Raw genomic sequence first — 22,400 nt, forward strand, 5'->3', positions numbered from 1 at the left:
ACAACGCTACCGTAAAACAGGAAGTAAAGCCGCACTCAAATATACATTCGAGGTACTACTGGTATTCTTAAATTAGCTGAATAGACCTGAATGGAGATGAATGGCGGACTGCTACAAGTTATCTGATGATGTACGGCTATTATAGAATAATGGCTGTTGTACTTCTTTAATGCACATCTTCTCTTATGTCACTAATTATTAATTTTTGTTTTATGCTTGCTTTCCTTATTTATGGTTTCTACACCACAAACCACAAACAGAATAACCACCATGGCAAGAGCATACAACGCAGATTTGTACAAATCCAACTTTATTTCTGCCCAATTTAACTTTGTTTACACTCTTTTCTGAAGCGGTAAAAATTAAGAACTTATCAAGTCTATAATAACTTGGAAATTAATGAAGGGAATACAATTATTCCATTCAAAACTGATCTGAAACATTTAGACCGTAAATATGCAATTGATAAGTTAACCATAATTAATTTAATCATTCCCAGAAATTCACAGGATTGTAAATGTCTTGCTGCTCTTTTACATCACAAGTTGTATGAAGGAAAATCAGGAGTGTTTAATTTAGATTTCATTTAACCCCATACTCTGAAACACCTAAAACCATCATTCCTGACACAATTTGCAATCTTCAAGCACAAACATGTGACCTATATTCCCCACAATGTATGCAACAATTTCACAGTACCACAATCCAGACGGAAATTAAATTTTAAATCGAAAATAAACAGAAAACATTATAACAATTATTTCACGCTTTAGGAATTCCATTCTGTTAAGACTTAATCTTACCAAAAACAGTTAGGGAGCTTACAAAGGACCCAGTGTTATCAGCTTTATTGGTACACATGCAAATAAACCTACATATAAAACATAAAAAAGTAAGCCATATACATTTTACACACAAGTACATTTTCAGAAATACACACGAATTTACAGCCCTCAGTGTTGAATTAAGTAGCAAGTGCAACGTTTATTTGAAGAGACTACTGTAGCTGTCCACAGTCAGAAACTACTATCTTTTTACTCGGGGTGCCACTTTTTGTGCCGAGTTCTCCCATTTGTTTAACAACATCCATGCCATCTTTGACGAAACCAAAGGCCACGTGTTTGAAGTCCAGATGCTCAGCCTTTTTTAGGGTGATGAAGAACTGGGAGTTGTTGGTGTCTCGGCCTCGGTTAGCCATGGACAGCAGACCTGGGCCAGTGTGCTTCACGTCAAAGTTCTCATCCTCAAACTTGTCCCCATAGATGGACTTTCCTCCTGTCCCATCCTGCCTGGTGATGTCTCCACCCTGACAAAAGGGGAAAAACCAGGCATCAAAAAATTAAATAAGGTGACTACATCAAGCTGGTGGTGTCTAGTTTCACCAAACACTGTTGAATGGAAACTGAACTATGGTGATTTTTTGTGGTTCCTTAAATAAAGTTTTTATTTGAAAATAGTCTGAAGGTGTGCATGTTTATCCATACAAATTCTGATATAATGTAAACTAATACAACAATAGGGTGCTCTTTAAAGATCAATGCTCCTCCCTGGATTACATTGTTAACTGCTATTATGTTGATGATAATGTATCACGAAATTTTCATCACAGACCCAATCTTTTCCAAAGGTGGGTTACACTTCACTGGGCCTTTTAAAAATATTTTTACTCATGAGAAGCAGCATCAGTAGTGCTGGAAGCCAGTTATTGTCACCTGACACATGAAGTCTGGGATGATCCGGTGGAAGATGGAGTTACGGAAGCCAAACCCTCGCTCCCCTGTACACAGGGCCCTGAAGTTCTCTGCTGTTTTGGGGACAATGTGGGAGAAGAGTTCCATGGTGATCTTTCCAAGTGGTTCACCATCTGCTGTGATGGTGAAGTACACCAAAGGGTTGCCCTCCTTAGACAGCTCTAGGACACGGGACAACTGGGAGGTGTCTGCCTGGGACAAGTGGCTCTGGCATTCCTCAAATTTCCTCCTGAAGGACTCTGCCAGATCAGCAGTCTTGAACTTGGCAGCAAGCTGCTCAATCCTTGCGCTTCCCTCTGAGAAATCCAAAAACACAACAGTGCTTTAACAGCCAGAAGAGTCCTAAACAGCTGTGATCAAACTGCTCTCATTTTAATACTACAACTATAATGGTTCATTTATAAGTTGTATGATTTGCTGAAGTGTGCAAAAAAAACTACAGAAATGTAACATGCTTTTACTGAAATCCTGCAGTAACAAAACTGTCAAAAACTGCCAATGGAAGCTTTCAGGTTCAGATCCTTGACAGGACCTTACTGTTGATTCAGCCGAGTTGCTGAATTGTTTTAAGTATTCAGCATAATAAATACATTATGAGTAAAACTTAATCTACGAGTTGCCATGGATAAAGTTCATGTTCACTTATTATAATGAAATGCAACAGTGATGCATTGCAATATGGTCTCATGACAAAACTGTGCAATCAGCTACTTCACATACTTTTTTACGTATATTTAGATACAACTTACCCGAATAGTCTGTAGCAGTCCAGACCAATGCGTTGTTGGAAGTGTTCATTGGCTTCAGCTCCATGGCTTTGGTGATGGTGTGGTTGGCGCAGACTTTGAAAACCTGCTCCCGTCTCATCAGCACCCGATAATACCTCTTGTGTGGGTGGTAAAGAATCTTGATGTCCCCCACCCCTCGCTCTTTCCATTGGCCTGCATCTCGGTCCCAACGGTACAGCTTGGTCCGCTCTTTAAACAGGATCTCCTCATCCTCCTCACCAGACTTTGTCTCCACCTGAACAGGTACATACAGGCAGTGATTTACTCAGTGCAACAAATACTATGGATGTAATCCATTTTAAAAATCCATTTCATTTATTTTTCAACAGTCGGACATATTGTATTTGAGTCTACCCCTGATTAACTAATGTTCAGAAACAAATTCAAAAGCATTTCCTCAATGACGCTACCTCCGGCAGTGAAACTATGGGCTCAAAGTGAATGTCCACATTGCTGGCAGCCTCTTCATCATCACTGCCCTCCTCATCTCCTTCATTTCGGGGGCCTGAAACTGCCCCAAACACAGTGGCTCCTGCATTCGCCCAGGAGAAGTTGGCATCTAGAGTGGAGCAAGAAATAACAATGATTCATATTCTTTTGTTTTCTAACATAGATAATGAACCTTGCAAATATTTACATTTGGAAGTTATAACCATTAACCATGCTGCCCTTTGTCTCCAACAGCTTTTACTAATCATTCTCAAAAATAAGTATTAGTTAAAGTATTGACGTAATATAATATATAATGTGTATGTAATACTCAAAAATACCAACCTTTTTTCCCGAAAGCAAATTCGCTGGATTTACTAGCCAGGTCTGCAAATGAAAATCCACCCATGCTACCAAACCCAAAGGACTGGGGAGGTTCTGTGGAAGGAATGATGGCCCTGTTAAGAATGCTACATTCACTGTTATGACACAATTTATTTAGCCACTCCACCATTTTTAAATATCAATCTGCAAGGGATTATCCTGGGAACACATCTGGGTCTATTAAAGGGCTACTCTCCGCTGACACACAGAAAATGTCTTACTTAGCCATGTACAAGTGCTTCATACCTTGACTGGTGGAGTCAGGCTCAGTACTTTTCTTGGTAGACAGGTCAATGGGATTGCTGTCCTGGGTACTTAGGACTGGAACAGCATCAGAGGATGAATCGGGCCGAGCCATTGGGGGTTTGCTTTGTGTGACCGTCTCTTCCACTGCACTGGCATCGCTGCTGCTTGTGACAGTAGGATCAGCAGGTGCAATCTCGTCTCTATTCTGCATCTTCTGGAACAAAAGCAACCAAAATGTCAAATTTTCAGAGAACAAGCATAGGTAGAGTATAAAAACGGTTTTAACATAGCCGAGATTATTCATTTACAAAACACCACCACATCTAACATAGATTCAAACTAAGACAGTGACCAATACACACTCCCTAGGTTTTCACTACCCACATCAAAGATGATAGCCTAAATAGAACTGAATAACTTTACAGCAAAATTGTCTTGATTATGAGTATGAACATATTCCATTATGCAGAGTAATCTGAGGGCAAAAATTAGATTAGATTAGATTAGATTCAACTTTGTCATTACACATGTAACAAGTACAAGGCAACGAAATGCAGTTAGCATCTAACCAGAAGTGCAGTAAGCAGCAAGGGCAGAGGATATATTACAGTTATATGTATGTACAGTATAAGATGACTGCTATGGACATTTTTTGTACAAATGGATATATACAATGTGAGATGTACATTATGAGGTCAGTAGTTATGGACAAATTTACAGATAGACATATACAGTGACATATGCAGTGTATATAATATATGCTATGATATTAACAGTTGTATAATATATTAAATGGCTCTGGATTACAGATTACAAATAACAGACTGATGGTATGTGCAGTAGCTCTGAATGGGTCAAAGAATAGTGTAAAGTACACCTTACCAAGTCTTTCTGCACTTTTCTGACTTCTGTTTCAAAGTCCTCTGCATGGTCCCGCTCGGCGTCTGTGTCACTGTCCACCCCACAGAAGAAGGTGGGTGGCAGCTGAAGTTGCCTCGCTTTCTCTTCCTGCTCAGGTGTTGGTTTTTTCTCCCAGACAATAACACACTCCGAATCCTTCTCTTCCACATGGGGCTCAATTGCTGCAAATGAATGTTTTACTCATCATTTTTTTAAGGACGCTAGCTGCTCAGCCAGGAATAACCAACACCTCTAACTGTAAAACAGCCCTCTGGCTTCAACAGCCAGAAACATAAAGAATAAACTTCAACAAAGGAGGAGGTCACAGCCAGAACTGAAGCAATGGTCTATGTGCCACCAGGCCAAGTGATTTTAATTAGTGTGAAGAACCTGCATGTGTCTGAAAGAAATCTTGGCTAGTAAGCAAACAAACAAGAAAAAAAGAACATACCTTGCAAGAGCATAATATATGCTATTTTTTGCATTAGCCAGCTCATTATTTACACTTGGGTTTGACAAGCTGTCTTTTTGATTTCCAGCAAAACCAATACTTTTGAAGTTGTCTTCACATCAAAACTTTTTATACATTCATACTGAACCATAGCTTGCTGAGACCCCCCACCCTGATAGGAAACATGGATGCCTGTTATCATACCTTCTGCTTAAGAAAGGGTGTCTTGACATGTTTACATAATAGCTATGCATCAACTGATAAATCACAATAACAGCATATTATTGTACAGGGAACACTGCACAATGGATGGAGCATACACACTGACAAACATTTTTAAATGGATGGGTGAATGATTTTAATGTCAGGCCGTTGCTTACCAGCCTCCTGGGTTACAGCCTGCTGAACTCCACCATCCTGAGCTTCGGCTTCTTGGGCATCACCTTCCTGGGTTTCAGCTACCTGAACTCCAACCCCCTGAACTTCAGCTTCTGGAATTGCAGCCTCCTGAACTTCAGTTGCTGGAACTCCGCCCTCCTGAACTTCATCTTCCAGAATTCTGGTCTCCTGAACTTCAGTTGCTGGAACTCCGGCTTCCTGAACTTCAGTTGCTGGAACTCCGGCATCCTGAACTTTAGCTTCTGGAACTTGAAGCTCTTGAGCTGTAGATTTTTTAGGAGGATCAGGATAGAGCTTCCCATTTAGCTTTCTCACTGCAGTCTCGAAGTCTTCGTCTGCACAAAAAATAACACAACATGCCAAAATTTCTTATGAAATTTACATTAGTTCATTAGTACATTAGAATAATACAATTTCCATGTAGTTAACAGCTTTAGAAATTGCGACAATGTCCCTACACCTCTGCAAAATACATGCTCAATGTAGTCCCTTTTTGTTTTCTTTTCCCCCACATGATGACTCTTCAGTGACAGAGCTTGAGCCTGGGGTGCAGAGTAAGGCATTTCTCACCATCCGGCGAGTCATCGCTGACATAGCCAGGCTCGTTCTGGTAACAGAAGAAGGTGCGAGGTAACATGAGCTTCTGGGCCAGTTCTGCCTGCTCTGCGGTAGGCTCCCGCACAAACACGACCTGGACCTCATCTGAGCTTGCCGGGTCCACAACCTTCTCCACCTTCGTGACTGGGTCTGGCTTCTCTTTCACTACCTGAGAGGCAGCTTCACAGGAGAAAACATACAGAAAATGGTTACTATCCAGGGGTCAGGATTCACAAGAAAAAATGTAAGACTTAAATAAAGGACACGGGTGACAATTTCCACATGAAAAATCTAAAACCATTGTGCCAGCCTTAAAAAAAGTGACTGAGTGAGCTGCTATGCATCAATTAGAGTATGTATTTTTTGACGACAGAACCAAGTAAAAACTAAGATCAAAATAAATTTAGCTGTTATATCCAGAGGAACATTTTCACAGTTTATTTTAAAGACAAAATAAGACCCATCACAAAAAAACAATGCCCTGTACACAGTTATGCATACTGTATAAAAGGGAAAAGGGTTGTATGTCTTGGGTTAGTTCCACACAAATATATATATATATATAAAATTTATATATATGCATGCAATATCTTAATATAAAAAAAGCAAAAACAAAACAAAAATCTGGCATGCATTTCACCACACGGAGCAATTCAGTATGCTTCCATAAAAAGCAAATACAGCAGTTTCTATATGGAAATGTATCGCTGACATGTTCCAGTGCAAGCTCAAAATTCAGAAATTGGTACGAAATTTAAATTCATTTGTGAACAGGACAGTTGTCTATCCTTCTAAAATGGGTGAAAGCTCTTACTTTCTTTCACTACTTCATAAATCCCTGCATTATGTAGGAGGTAACAGATTACTCTCCAGCCCAGTGACAGATTACAGTACTGTTGCTACACATCCCGCACTAAATATGTGGCTGACCTTAACTCTGTTTACACTGCACATTCCTGTCATTGAGCATGACTGGCATCTTTGAGTGTCCCATTTCAGACGCCTGAAGAGCGCTTCACACAAGACTGTTCCATTGACTTGTTACTCAGAGAAAAAGGACATTTTTCATTTACTACAAAAGCAGTTACCAAGTTGCACATCTATCTCTACATTCACATCTATGAGCAAGCAGTCGGACCTTTTGGGCTGCTTAAGAAACAGACTGTGCACACTCTGTCATTTAGTTTCAAAAACGTCTAATTCCAAACACAATGGGCATGCAACATGTTAGGTTCTTGCACAAACGTTCATGTTTTCACACCATACAGCCAGGTTAACTCTGGCAACAACGGCCAGTCGGTGACAGCTCAGCAGGTGATGTGTCACAGTACACACACAGTGCAGTGACAAAATACCTTGGGGATCAAATTGGGTGGATGATGTGCAGGTCCAAAAAGCCATAGGGTTATCTTTGAATAGCCTAAAATCCAATCCTAAAAAAATAATTGCTGGGTGAGACAAACTAGTTGACTTGTGTAATTCAAGAAGAAATCTGAAATTGTTAGTTGCTCTAGAGATGAATGTTGTTTCATCACACATGAAACTATTAAAAGCTGTAATGTATTAGGAAGCATGAAATATTCAGTATATTCTTATGTGCTGGTTTTTGCTTTCATGAACATGCAGTCTATTGACAAAGCAGGGACTGCAAAACATTTCAGTGCTTCCTTTATCGAGTACTTTGAAACTTAGTGGCACATTCCAACCTTTTTGTGACTAAGAGAAAACCACTGATAAAAGGGACAGCTACTAATCATGTTACAGTGTAAAAGCTGATCAAGGTAACTGGCAGGTCACTGAAATATAATTATTCTCACAAAATGCCAAACTATGGGCTCTACACTTACACCTCAAGGTGCAGATTATGAAACCACACCATAAAGGTGTCAAACCCAAGGGGAACACCAAAAAACAAACACCACAAAACCCCACCATGGCTTCACACTCAACAAATGTAGTCTATCCACTTCTAAGTTAAATTGTCAAGTAACCCCCTGATGAACTTCTTACCTCCTGCTGGAACTTTGAATGTAGACATTGCTGGAGTGGGAGTAACGATGGAGGACTGGCTGGCTGGACCACTGTCTGGAGCCTTGGAGCTTGCAGAAGTGACAGGGGCTGCCTTGTCTTTAGGGACAGTCTTAATACTGGGCATAAACTCATTAGAAGACTGCGGGCTTCCAAAGATTTTCTGGAGAGAATCGGTGCCAAAGACAAACTTGGGTGGAGAAACAACAGTTTTTGAGGCGTTCTGAGGACTGTGCGCTGTGGCCACAGATGTACTGTCTGTAGCAGGGCAACTCTGAGGAGGCAGGTCAGTCCGATCTCTAGTAGCCTCCTCAAAAACTGCCACAGCAGCCTTTCCGCAGGTTGTCTCATGTGGGGTGGCTTCTCTAGATGAGACAGGTGTCAGCAGAACCTCCTTTTCCTGGGCATTCTTAGCCTCATCAAAGATTTCTTTGAAGGTGTTAGCTACCTCCTGCAGCTTAAAACGGATTGCAAGCTGCTCTACTTTACCCTCACCTTCTGCAAAGTCATAGGCACTCCATATCCATGCTTTCTCAGCCCCTTTCATAGGCTCGAGCTTCATGTCTGAGGTAATCCAGTGGTTGGCGCAGAGTTTGAGCACCTGATCCCGCCTCATGACTAGTCTTACTCGCTTGTTGTCATAGTTCTGAAGGATTTTGATGTCACCAATGCCCCTCTCCTTCCACTGATTATGGTCTTTGTCATAACGGTACAGCTTGGCTCTATGGCTGAATACCACTTGTTCATTTTCCTCACCAGTCGATGTCTCCACCAGGTCAGGTAAGGGCACAACAGGCTCAAAGTACTGGCCATCTCTCTCCTCTTCCTGAGTTGTTTCTGATTCTTCATCTGTGCCAACAGACACTCTGCTCTGATTTAACTTTGCTGGAGATTTGGATGGGCTAATAATAGGTTGGAAGCTGAAGCTGAAGCCAGCAGTGGACTCGCCAAAGCGAAACAAATTCTTCCGAATTTCTGGACTACTAGCTAATGGGGAGGCATATACAGAGGACTCTGTAGTGTCATCCAAGGCTTCTTCCTGCAAGTCATAGTTATCCCATTCAAGAGTAAGACCGGTGTTTTCAGTGTGGGGCTTAATGACCAAACCAGACGTATTACTGGAAGCTGTGATATTGACTTGACTTTCATCCTGCTTTATTTTTGTTTTGTCATCAGTCAAGAAGGACTTCAGGTCCTTCAAGCCAGACTTCATTTCCTCTGCTTTCTGAATGAGGTGTGCAGTTCTTCCAGTGTCAACCAACTTATGAGGAGTCTGTAATGGTATGTCCAAGAGAAGTCGTTGACATTCTTCAAACTTGTGTTTGAATTCTTCTGCCAACTCTGGTGTTTTAAATTTGGCAGCAAGCTGTTCCAGCTTGGCATCTCCGTCCGCGAAGTCATTAGCAAGCCACATCCAAGCTCGATCAGATCCAGAGAGGGGCTTCAGGTTCATAGTTGTGGTAATTAGGTGGTTGGCACACACCTTCAACACCTGTTCTCTCCGCATAAGCACTCTTAGTTTACCATTTTCACTATTCTTGAGGATCTTGAGATTCCCAACACCCCTTTCTTTCCATTGGCTAGTGTCTACATCGAATCTGAAGAGCTTGACACGCTGTGAATACATAACCTCCTCGTCTTCTTCCCCAGTGACAAGATCTACTTTCTCAGGCATCTGAACCACAGGTTCAAACTGGATGTCATCATTTTCCTCTGTTTTATACATGTCTTCATCATCTTGATCTTGAGAGGTGTCTGCCTTTTGGCTGGGCTGGAATGACGCAAAGAGCTGCTCACCGGCTCGTGAGAAACCTTTGAAGTTTGGATCATTCTGGCCAAACTGGAAGTCACCCTGTGACGACTTAGCCAAATCTGCAAAACTGAATGTGTTAGGTTTGTCAAAAAATAATGAATTTTCACCTTGTGCAGTCTTCTCCACTGATGTTACTGTGCTGGTGTCCTGGTCCTTTTCTTTTTCTCTGTGTTGTTCCGCAATGTTTTTCAGGAACAGAGAGGCAGACCCTCCATCAGTTGTGTGACTTTCAACTGGAGGGGTTTCCTTCACAGATTCCTGAGTGCCAAACTTAAACTCACCTGGAGTGAATGGCATTGAGAAAGAAAAGCCTTTACTGCTGGAGGTCTTGCTTTCAACCTGAGATGAAGGGAGCTCAAACTTAAAGGATGCTGGGGAGCTTTTGTCTTCACTCTGGCCGAATTTGAATGTGCTGCTGGTGTTAAAATTGGCTTTAAATCCTGTGGCTGCAGGTTGATTTGTTGTATTTTGACTCCCAAAGCTGAAACTGAAGGCAGAGCTTGATGGTGCTGCTGTACTTGTGCTTTTTGCATTCGGATTGGGTGTCTGGCAGCTAACACAAACACCTGCAGAGCCTTCATTTCTAACCAGACATGTATCACAATCCCACTGTCCATCTTTCTTTCCAAAGATGGCTGCCAATTCACCATGAGAGGGCATCTGAATTTTGTCACTCTGTACTTTGGAAGCAGTCCCGCAAGAAACACACTTAGTGACTGATGCATCATTCCTAACTAAACATGCATCACAGTCCCATTCCCCTTCCTTCTTAGCAAACTGACCACCAAATCCAGCACCAAATGAAACTGCTGAAGGTTTTGCTACAGCTGGAGCATCAACTTCAGATTTACTTGATGGGTTTGGAGCCTGACATGAGACACAATGACTCACCGTTGCCTCATTTCTTACTGCACATACACTACAATCCCACTGGCCAGGCTTCTTGGCAAACTGAGCGCCAAAGCTCGGTGTGGAAGCGGTATCACTGGTCCCAAACTTAAATGTAGTGGGTATTTGAGAAAATGACCCAAATGCAGGTGCAGTGGAAGCAGAGCTGGTGTCTTTTGGTGCTTCTTTACCAAACCCGAAGGTGAAAGCCCCCGCTGAAGGTGCTGGAGCTGCAAACCCTTTGATTTCCTTTCCTGATTTATTGTCTGCCTGTGATTCAGCTGTAGGGTTGGGGCTCTGACAAGCAACACACTGAGCAGCTGTTGAGGGGTTTCTTATGCAGCACACACTGCAGTCCCATTCCCCTTCCTTCTTTGCAAACATGGCCCCAAAATCTAAGTCTTTGCCTGCTGTCTGAGGAGCTGAACCTTTCTCAGGAACTTCTTTCTCCGCCTGCTGTTCTTGCTTTAGTGGAGATTTAGGTACTGCCTTCTGGGCCTCTTCAAACTTAGCTTTGAAAAGGGCTGCCTCATCAGCTGTTTTGAAACGGATTGCCAGCTGTTCTGTCTTTGGCATTTCATCAGCATAATCGATAGCATACCATACCCAGGATTTATCAGAACCCGCATTCGGTTTGAGCACCATATCTGCAGTGATGTAGTGGTTGGCGCAGATTTTTAGCACTTGCTCCCTTCTCATCAACACTCGGACTTTGCCTGATGTTCTATGCCTTAGGATTTTTATGCTGCCTATACCTCTCTCCTTCCACTCTTTAGTTTCTGTGTCAAATCTGAAGAGCTTAGCCCTGTTACAGAACATCTCCTCTTCCTCCTCTTCTCCTGTTTTCACATCCACTTTGTCAGGTAGAGGCACAATTGGCTCAAAGTGAGGGCCATCTTCATCCTCCTCAACACGAGTGCTCTCGTTGTCGCTTTCACCCTTTTCTTCCTGTTCTTCAGTGCCTGCCAAGCCAAACACAGGCTTAGTCGCATCTGTGAAACTGAATGGCTGGTCAGTGTTTCCAAACAGGTTTGGCTTGGTCTGACTTGTGTCTGCAAATGAGAATCCAGTTGTACTTCTACCTCCAAAGTTAAAGATCGAACTCCGAGTGGATGTCTGGTCTTGAGCTGGTGCCTTCTGCTCTGTTTGTACCTCGTTTCTAGCCGGCATGTCTGATGTCAAAAGCCCCAGCAGGCTCTCACTCTTATTCTTCACTTGCATAGACGAGAATGTAAAATCCCCGTCGTTGGATTTGAAATTTGAGTTGAATTTGAATGCAGCTGCTGGAGTGGGCTGGGCAACTCCTGATCCATAGGCTAGCACCGTGGTAGATTCCACGGGTATTTGCTGTCCAAAGCTTATCTTGCCAAACTCCACAGGCTTTGCCTCAGCACTCTTTGGTGGCTGGACAGGAACAACTGCAGGATTAGTGAAATAGCCAGGCTCTGGCAGAGTGGGGTTAGTTGCAGGCTGAGGAACAGTGTGACTGTAATATTCCTCACTGTATGGGGAAAGCAAACTGGTTGCTGGAGATTCAAAGCGAAGTGGTGCCCCGTAAGCCTGCTCCTGGGGATACATGCATGCTGCTGTTGTTTGCAGGGGTGGCGTGTGCGTAGGCTGCTGGTAGGCATACATGTGTTGCTGTGGAGGGACGCGGTTGATCCCATAAACTGGTGCCTTAAAGGGGGGGGAGAGAAAAAGTTTCATTGAAATACAACCAGCCCATTAAACTTGTTAGGACATATCAGCATGATATTTTATTGTTTGAAAAACTGTGTCTACAATGTTTGAGCATAACGTAGTTAAATGACATTGTAATCCTACTTTTCCCACATCAGGGAAAGATGTTAGAGACAGCACATGTATCAAATAACCTCAACTGACCAGACATACATACCCTTGTTGGGGTGACATTTGCTGTTGTCCGAAGAAGATACTGAGAGTTGTATGCAGGAGATGGATTGTAATACACTGAGGTTCCTGTAGTAGCCACTAAGAAAGAAAGAGGGATAAAAAACTTCAGACCAAGGAAAACAAATTAAAATTAAGTTTGTATTAACTGTATAATATTTAGAGGGTATTTCTTTTTAGATTCTTAGCAGAAAGCTATGAAAGATGGAACTCAAACCATAAAGCAAAAAACAATTAAAAAAAGAAAATAAGGTCAACAACTATGCAGCTAGGCCTACTATACTTCACCTGTGAGGGGTGCACCATGGAAGCTCTGTGCTGCTGGGAAAGGTTCCGAGAGGGCTTCAGCTGCAAACCCCTCACCATACATCCGGTGATGGGGGGATGCTGTGGCCCCAGATGAGTTGTGCCGCAAGTCATGGACCTCATTCTGTACATACACAGCAACACACATACACACACACAGTGTCATTTCAGCAACTTTTTCAACTTTCAATTAGAGCTCTACATTGTAATGATACATCACACTATTTAAAGAACTTCAGCTTCTGTAAGAACTATGTACAAAACCAAATAGGATCATCTAAGCCTATATTGTGGGTAACCCACTGACCTTGAGGGCCTCTACTTGCTGACACAGCATTTGTAGAAGAGACTTTTGGTCCTCAGCCCAATGAGGGGGTGTCTTGGGGGAGAACTAGGAAACAAAGCAAACATGAATGGAAAGTCATTTCAAACAGTCACAGATGGCACAATAAAACGAAGGAGAACGACAGCCATGAATTTTTGGATGACTCTCTGAAACAAACCATGCACACCCTTATGGCATACCATGTGTCTTTTTGAGGGTGAGGGTACATTCTTGGTCGGCGATGGGGTAGAGAATTTAATATGAGAGCTGGAAGCACCAGGCTCTATAAGTTGACTGATTTGATTGGGACTGGAGTGCAAAGGCCGACCCTCTTCCTCTTCGTCCATGTTCTCCCCACTCTCCCCAAGCTGCTGATTGACATCATTAAGCAGATCCATCACCTCCTCCATTGATACAGGCAGCTGGAAATACACAAGCAGATTAATAAAGGTAACCCACAGAACACAAATGCACACATGCACTGAATATTTAGATATTTTCCAGTAATTGATCTGCCTTATACTAGAGCACTAAATAGGTCACATCATGATCACAAGCAGATAAAAATATTCAAAGCTGATGAGTTCTTGGCTCAATACACCACTGCACACAAAGCGTATTTTAACACTGCATACAGATCCCAGGAAATAGATGTTTCGGCTCAAAATGTTAAACATTAATAATGTTACTCTGAGTGCAAGCAAATCAATCCTGGCTTCATATTTTAAATGAAAATACATATAATTTTTAACCTTTTCAATTTTGACAGCATTGGCATTGTAGATTTTTAACAAGTGCTTTCTGAACTTCCGCAGGAACATGATGCACCTGTCTTGAGTTTCCTCAAGCCCATTTCCTGCCTCATCGGCAAGCCTCTGAAATATCTGTAAAAACACAATAAGTTGTGCTTATAAAGCAAATGAAAGAAACCCCAAAATATTAGGCAAACAAGTGCTTTAAAAAGCAATAATACTAAACACACCTGTGCAAGATGCCAGCTAGAGGAAATACTATTTATGTTTTCAAGGGTTGCAATAGCCTCCTCTGTTTTTCCTTCAATATCCAGGAGTATAGCAAAAGCCACCTTTGCTTCATCTTCATGGCTATTCACTTCAGAAATCTGAAATAAAAACCACAAATTCATTTACACCTGAAGTACATATCACTCTCTGAAGGGCTACAATGTGGAGGTTACGAAAACCTCTCAAGATTTCTGCTGATCTAGGATAAGCACTAATAACAGAACAGAGCTTTGCAAGAACTAGTTAAGAACTGGTTAAGCAAATTCAAAAATGTACTGGTCCACAAATGGGGGGTACTGCCCTGACTACATAAGTGCATTATCAGATGCATGCCATTCAGTGATTTGCTGGACTTTTGAGCGTGTGGTGCAGGTGCAGTGTTTTGAATGCAACTATATTAACACATCTCTTTTTTTGAGCTTGTGCCAAATGCATGTACAAAAGACAACTGACACCACAGAGTAGGTCTCACAGTATAGGAGGAATATTGGTCTGGTCAAACTACTGTAGAGTAAAACAAGAGGAACAGAAAAAGAACTGGCAGAACTAGCTGCAGCAATTCAGTTTCAGGTATACTCTACATTTGCGGAATTACATGTTTTACTTGGGAAAAAATAAGGATTTGAGAGTTAAAATGTTTGCATGTGCGCAAGATAATGCAACACAGACATGGAATGCCTTGGAATCTTTCACAAGTACAGGACTGTACACTGTAGGCAGCTCTGTACCAGCACACATGTGAAATTCACCCCGTTTACCATCAAATGAAAGCATTACTCAACACTGGATATAACACTGGTAGCATCTCCTGTTCCAGAGAGCGTTTCAGGCTTCACACCTGGATGCTGCCAAATTGTGTGCCATATGTTCAAAAAATATGATAATCATCTGACAGAGAGAAAATGAAAAAGCAGGTGCTTATTTGCATGTGTTTACTCTGTAAGATGAAGTTCCAAATGGGACAGTAAAACACAGATTTTAACACCTCTTTGTGACCAAATATGAAATTTCTCTGGGCCACTGGGTAAACGTCAAGGCCTGTGGAATAATGCTGACAATTCAGATTGGGTGACAGTAACTATTTTGTACCTGAATGTCTTTACTGTGAAAGTGCATGAACAAGGGGTCAAGGGGTTCAGGAATGCTCCGACGTTTCTTAATTTTATCCAGGAGGGGCAGCACAACCTTCCAGTAGTGCACACTACGGCCAATGTATTCTTTCTGGTCGTAATAAGAGTTCATTCCGCCACCCTGAAAAGGAGAGGGGGGGGGGGGGGGGGGGGAAATCACAGAACATGCGTGTAAGCACCTGTTTCTAAGAATCAGATTCAATGAAACCAACTACCTGACATTTCAAGGAACCTAACACTCACTGGCAGTAGATCAGTAAAATACAAGCTTCTGATTGGTCAACAACAGTCGTGTCTGAATTTATATTTAGCTGTATCTATGGCTAAAAGACCGGAAGCTAACATTCTACAATATTTTGGAGCTATTCCCAGAGCTACGATGATTATCTAAATTTACACGAGATTAAATTAAATAGGGACCTCTCATGTATGTCATGTTTTCTGACATCGGTTGTAGCAATTTAACGACGGGCAGGGGCAGGTGTACCGTTTCGCTGAGGTGTTGGGCCCAGTGTATAGCCAGGGCTGGCTGCAGGCCATGTTTTTCACCAGCCCTCAGGGTGCTCAAACCATGCTGGACAGTCATTCGCAACTTTGCAGACATACCCGGTCTGTAGAAATACAACCACAAACAGTTTTAACACAAGAAACATCTCGTGAGAAATTCCTATGAACCACAAGCCACTCAAATTTGAATTGGATTCAAAGCTCAGACCTTGCAGTTGTACAAACACATTTGTTATGTTTCAGATTTTTTAAAAAATGGCTTTGAGCCATTTCGATTACAGTAACTCACGGGGCCTTCTGGTGGATGAGGCTGTAGACTGCATTCCACCAGTCTCTCTGTCTCTCCGTGGAGAGCAACTTGATGATCTGCAAAGGCAGACATCTGGGCTCATGCAGCTGGGAGCTTGCCGTGATCTTCGATGTCTCCTGCAGCTGGGTGTGACTAGTGAACACAACTCCACACAGGAAAACCTACGCAAACACAGACACGGAAGGTGGTTGTGGAATGCCAAAGACCTAAACTATTTAAAGGACTTCAGTAAGACGCATGGTTTAAGATGTCTGCTCCAACTTGCACTTGCACCAACAATTAAAAAAAGCTCAATCACTGTCACAGAAAAAAAACCCTACAAACAAATCATTTTTTCATTTGACCATTTTGGAAAATTCTTAACCTCGACCTAGTACTTGGACTGGTAATAAAAACAGTTCAGTGGGACAGATATCCTTCAGATATATATGTATAGATATTCTAATTAGGAATTCAATCCTGCAAGTCCAATCAGAGTCACAGGTTTCCATCAATGCAAGTACAAGGGGTTGAACGCAACCCTGGAATGAGAGGCGCGATGTTTGGAGAGTCATACTTCTAGATCGAGCAGGCAGATGGACTCAGGCGTGTTGGTGTCCAGCTTGGAGGTCTCCAGTGTGAGGCGCGGGAAGAGCTGCTTCAGCCAGTCCCTCAGAGCAGGTCTTTGGGCCATGAGCGCCCACTGCAGGCCCAGCCAGGCCAGATGCTGCAGGTCTCCTCCGTGCAGCAAAACAGAACCTGTAAGATATAGGAATAGCTTTAGTAAATGGAACAAGAGTTTCGACAGGACTCTTTTTCACCGAGTTCTCATTTACAATAATCATTAAAAAAAAAAAAAAAAAAAAATACACACACACAAGCATTCTCTTCTTACCACTGTCCCACTTTATGAGATCTGCCAGTTCAGGTGCGTCGGTGCCTATGCTACGGATATCATCGTTGCCGATGAAGGAGGTGCTGACAGGGACTTGGGTGCCAAAGAGCATTTCGAATAGACTTCCCTGCCCACTCCTGTTGCCAAAAGCCTCCACGACCTCCTTCACAAACACATCATTGTCTTGGCTGAGATTGAGCAGCATGTGGCCTGACTGACTTTGGCGATCAGAAGCGAGGGAATCCATCAGCTGGTAGGCTGCTGTCTCTCCCTTTGAGGGCTTCGTCTTTGGTCTGGGAACCTGTAATTAGGGTTAAAGCAGGATATTTGCTGACAGATTCAATCACCCAATAAAAAAGGTCTTCAAGCTAAGCTTGCAAAACTGAGGATAAGCGTTTATAATACTCCTATACACTGACATGTTTTGCTTTCTCAAAAAGCTTGCTCAAGATATCTTCTGCCAGTCAAACAATATTTCAAATATACTTTTGCTGTAACTGTGCATTCAAATTTAGCCCACCTTGGTAGCTGGTATAATTCTTTCAGTCATTTCCTGGCTTCAGAACAACAGAAACCCTTATTACAGAGCCCAGATCCACTTTTGCAGGAGTCTCACCTGATAGGCTAAGAGGTAACAGAGGGCTGCCAAGTCAGTCACTGCCCTCCACTGCTGCTCTTTACTGTGTGCCATCTTCAGCAGCAGCGTCCCTGCATGCAGGTACAGGTGTCCCCTCAGCTCTGAGAACACCTCTGACAGCTCGTCTGTAGTGCTGGTGGCAAGCTTCATTGTTGACTGCATGGCATGGTCAAAACTAGAGACACAAGGAGCAAGGCTTACATGCTGAGAACTGGTAATCTCATGTACAAAGAGCAAAGGCCAATTACAATAAGTACTTCCTCTATTATATATTGCTGCCACAGCGCAGTCTGATTGCTGCAAATATAATGCAATAATCTCAGACTTCCTGATGCCAGATTTTGAATCTGGAATTCTTCCTTTAGTATACGGTTTCACAAATCACTTGTGCCCCTTGCAAAATGCTCAGTAATTTCCCCATCTTCACTAAAATACTGAGATCCAAATATTTTGAACAAGTTTCCCAGAATAAGGATTAACACATGAATAAATCAACTGTATAAGGTTAATCTGTTAAAATCCTAATGCCTGATGAAGCTGGCAGGTGTCCTACCTCTGCAGGGCCTCCACACATTGCTGCACCCCCCTTTCCGAGAGCGTGAGCCTGAGCAGGTTGCAATGGGCCAGCAGCAAATCCGTCTGCAGCTTTCGACACATCTTATCATTGGATGACACACTGGGCTGGGCTAGGTATTCCTGCAGGTCAAAGACACGGCAAAATGACTTCACAGACAACAGCCACTCTGACAAATCGCCAAACTGACCAAAAATGATGGGATTTATATGGCAGTCCCACGACAAAACAATGACACCGCCCCACCACACTCATTCATGTCCTCCATGAAACCACTCATTAAAAAATTATAATTTCAGAGGCAAAATAAACTATGTCTGATTCCAAGAAACAAGGGGGCATTTTATGGTTCCATGTTGGTCCAGAAGTCAGTCATATCTCTTCAGAAATGTCATCATTATTGGTTGCCAAAAAAATCACACATCAAAACAAACTTATATCACAGTATTGGTTGGAGAACAAAGCTACCTGCAACTGCCTGTTATGTTTTTGGAGAATGGAAAGAGCATGATGATTGATGTGTGAGAATTCTGTATTATTTACTTGCTCTGGAAGGATTTAACAAGTACGTACATAAATCCATCTCGAAACAAAATATATGGAACATTATTGCACAGCAACGCCCAACACCATTTTCCAGTATTTGACACTGAAACGACATGCTATAAAACAACAAAACTGTTGACTGGATGATAACACTGACTGCAACGGTTGTCATCATTCAATAAGATGAGAAATGACAACACTGCAAAAAGACTGCAATACTAGCTGTGCTTTGTTGGCAACTCATATTTTGTGTATGTATCATTTCAAAGCTTGTTGTACAACTGTTGACTGCAGCAAGGTGAACTGACATACCTTGAGGGTGCTCACGAGGGTGGAGTACCATTCCAGGCTGTTGCGCAAGGCACCCTTCTTCTCAGTAGCAAGGCAATGGTTGACTGCTTCCTCCAACCTCCCATCGGAACAATACAACTTCACCAGCTTGACGTTGATGTGAGCGTTGCCTGGGCGCACCTGCAGCTCTGACTGCAGCAGGTCGAACAGCTGGTTCCAGCCCTGCTGTCCCTGTGAGCTCAGCAGCTTCTCCTGAGGGAATGACACAGAGGATTCATGAACCGGTATCCAAAAATTCACAGATAACATGCTGGGTTTAAGGGAGAGAGAGGAATCCTTCAAGGGTAACTCCACCAAAAATCACACTTATGTTGCTCCTTAATAAGGTTCCGATAGTACTGAAAGTGACTAAGGATACATTTCTAAATTTTAAACACTTTCATACTTTTGTTTTGCCAACTCCATGCTATCAAACTGTTAAAATGCCTAGAATCCACTGTTCCACCAATCCTCTCTGCGCAAATTCCTTTTGAAAACCAATGCATGCGTTTTAAACAACATATAACAAACTAAAAAAATGTCAATCAATCACTTAAACACATACACACTTAAAGGGCTTAGATAAGCAACAGATATTGTTTACTATAATAGAAATTTGAATTTACATCCACTGTAGTGGATCGAGTCTTTAAGACTCATGGAGAAGAGGGGGAAAAAAAGAGAGAGAATGTCAAGCACTCTAATCAAAATGTGACATTCTTGTCTAAGGAAATGGAGATTTCTCTGCTGTCAAACTAGCTCCTTACTTTGCAACATGCTTATGTAATAAACCAGAACAGGAACAACATACACAACTTTAACTTTACAGTGAAGCTACCGTTTCAGGTTTCACTTCTATACTACAGATACTGTATGAACAGACCTTCAGGTTGTAGACAGCAGGGCTTCCTGGCAGTAGCTTGGCTGCCTTCTCGACCCAGAACTCCGCTCTGCTGTCATGCTCTGGCTTATTGCACAGCAACTCCGCCACCTTTAGGACCAGGTCTTTCTGCGCTGGGTTCAAGTCCACTGAGCGCTGCAGAGAATGGACAAAGGGAAACCACCAAATTAAAATACAAAACTGGTGTGCCTCTCGACTGTATATCATTTAAGAACACACACTGCAAAAGGATTCAGGGACTATGTGATCTTGAAGAGCCACGTCCTACCACTGCATATTGCCAGACTCTTAGTATGGTGTAATCTTTTATTCATGCTCCACTTTAAAATACAAACAAGTCTGATAACAGTCTGATTTAGTACACCCCCCACCCCAAAAAAAATCACAGCCACTGTCTAAGCAAAACTGTGACAGCAAAGAGAAATTTATCTATTATATTTTCTCTGAGTAAGTGTCTGGAGAAGCCCGATAAAGATGCAGTCTTCTAAAAAGATCCTAACCATCCCGGAACCAAAGGTCCTATGGGCTGGGCATCATTGTTCAGGCCTCAGACAACATTCCTCAGCAATCTTTATCAAGGTACATCTAATTATGCACAATGCCACAGGGTGAGTTGATGTATTTGAAATCATGTGATATGCAAATGATAACCGATGATAATTCATAATGCACGCAGTGTGTAATAAGGATTTACACACCTTGTAACATCCCACAGCTTTATTGATGTCTCCATCCCTCTCATACAGCTGGCCCAGAAATTTATGTGCTTTTGGGTCCCTCTCTTGCACTGTCAAGTAAGCCGATACATGTCTAAAAGCATAAAAAAACAAATTAATACAGTGTACAGTTACACAAATAAATACAACCAGCAAAACTGACAAAAGACCTTCCAATTCATCAGACTGCAAGGCCGTGTGACTCACATTACGTCTTGGCTTACCTCTTTGCAAGTTCATATTCCTTTGCCTCGAAGTATAATTTAGCAAACAAGAATCCTTTTACTGGTTTCTGTCAATGGGAACCAAAACAGACAGTTGGCAAAACATTGCAGGTTCGAATACTGAATCTCATAGTTTAAAAAAAGTCTGTAGCATCCTAACGTCATCTTAGCTAGCAATCGCTTTTACAATGCGTCTAAAGATGCAGGAACTAAATATCACCTCTTTGAGACAGCAAGGTAGCTAGACTAGTTAGCAAGCCAGGCATTTCGCTATTTGGATAAAAGTCAACTGTGTTCTGGGTCACCTGCTGAAATATGACACAAAAGCCACTGTGCTCCCCAAAGTGAATCGCTAACTAGCTTGCTAGCTGATACCTAACTTGCTAATGTTAGCTACATGTACGATCTACAATATACAAGGACACCAAAAAACCCTAAATTAAAGCAACGTAATGAAACGTTTAGTTTCGTTTCTGAGTAAACGGCTAACGGCTAATTTAGCAAGCTAGCCGGCTTTGACATGGGAGGCACTTGAAAATATTCAGGCCTGCCGCGTTTTTTAAAGGAGAAACAAAGTGATACCCAGCTAGCAAAAACTGAAAGTAATTCGTCATAAAGACATGTTTTGGGATAAACGGAAACAAAGTTCCTATTTTAAAGAATCACGCGATATCCCAGTTGCAACTTCAAATGTCTTAAATGTGTTGAACCACCTGTCAAATATGTTCTCAGAGTCAGTTAGCCGTCACTTGCTAACTATGGCCTGCTACTTCAACAGTACTTGGCTATCTAGCTTCTGGCTAACGTTAGCTACCTTACCGCACCACGCAGATTTTAGCCGGTTTTAGCTCACCTCTTTCAGGGAGGGAGAAGCGCTCTGCACCGAGGAAATGTAACGGTCCACTTCGACCTTACTTCGCCGCATGGCTGTCGAGAGCTGTGTTTTGTTGTATTTCTATTTTGTATTACCTTATCTACAGTTCAACCCTTTAGAAGAAGCTTTAAAAACCTCGATGTCCAGGTAGTTGCGCTAAACCTTCACTTACACAACCGCGCGTAGCCTCGGAGACTTCAAATGGCAGCAAAACTCCGCCCGTCTGCCACCATCACGTGGTATTCATACGAACTTGAGGATCACCATTAACGTTTTGAAAAAAACTGGCTTGTTCACGGGCATCAGTTTAGCGTACTCACTGCGCAGAATCACTAATCTATATTGGACACGGATGCATCAACTTCCTGATGAGTGACTACAATCGGTCAATCCGATTGATGAATACGTTCACATGCGCAACACTTTCGCTGAACTGATAGTCGTGAACAAACCATTGTGCTAGAAATTTGACGCATGTGAAAATTCGTGGCGCGTGCGATGGTTTTGTTGTGTCGAAACGTGTTAGCACGCGAATGCAG

The 22,400-nt window shown here is 42.3% G+C and overlaps 1 protein-coding gene across 3 annotated transcripts; it reads right to left on the minus strand.

The window, feature by feature from the left end:
* Nucleotides 1-289: 289 nt before the first annotated feature.
* ranbp2 (RAN binding protein 2) lies at nt 290-22,061 on the minus strand. Of its 3 annotated transcripts, none has more exons than XM_036541167.1 (29): nt 21,841-22,061; nt 20,988-21,055; nt 20,746-20,857; nt 20,030-20,182; nt 19,129-19,359; nt 18,250-18,392; nt 17,676-17,871; nt 17,060-17,360; nt 16,742-16,923; nt 16,165-16,346; nt 15,856-15,979; nt 15,328-15,489; nt 14,199-14,336; nt 13,969-14,100; nt 13,417-13,638; nt 13,199-13,282; nt 12,874-13,015; nt 12,572-12,666; nt 7,956-12,351; nt 7,301-7,378; nt 5,919-6,125; nt 5,330-5,683; nt 4,481-4,680; nt 3,599-3,809; nt 3,314-3,406; nt 2,950-3,098; nt 2,501-2,774; nt 1,713-2,047; nt 290-1,306 (listed from the first exon to the last, which is right to left on the minus strand). In XM_036541167.1, the coding sequence occupies exons 1-29, from the start codon at nt 21,910-21,912 to the stop codon at nt 998-1,000; spliced, it is 9,345 nt and encodes a 3,114-aa protein (XP_036397060.1). In that variant the 5' UTR covers nt 21,913-22,061; the 3' UTR covers nt 290-997. The 3 variants fall into 3 exon arrangements, with proteins under 3 accessions (XP_036397060.1, XP_036397059.1, XP_036397061.1); XM_036541166.1 differs by having other exon boundaries at nt 3,599-3,812; XM_036541168.1 differs by lacking the exon at nt 7,301-7,378 and having other exon boundaries at nt 3,599-3,812.
* Nucleotides 22,062-22,400: the final 339 nt, after the last annotated feature.

The sequence above is a fragment of the Megalops cyprinoides genome, chromosome 11 (assembly GCF_013368585.1).
Source record: "Megalops cyprinoides isolate fMegCyp1 chromosome 11, fMegCyp1.pri, whole genome shotgun sequence".
NCBI lineage: Eukaryota > Metazoa > Chordata > Actinopteri > Elopiformes > Megalopidae > Megalops > Megalops cyprinoides.

Excerpts from the sequence above, each read along its gene's own strand:
- ranbp2 (XM_036541166.1), bottom strand. The coding sequence starts at position 21,912 with ATGCGGCGAAGTAAGGTCGAAGTGGACCGTTACATTTCCTCGGTGCAG. Across the intron at positions 20,183-20,745 it reads AAGCTGTGGGATGTTACAAG|CGCTCAGTGGACTTGAACCC; the intron begins GTGTGTAAATCC and ends CATTCTCTGCAG. Across the intron at positions 15,490-15,855 it reads CCCAACACCTCAGCGAAACG|GGTGGCGGAATGAACTCTTA; the intron begins GTACACCTGCCC and ends TCTCCTTTTCAG.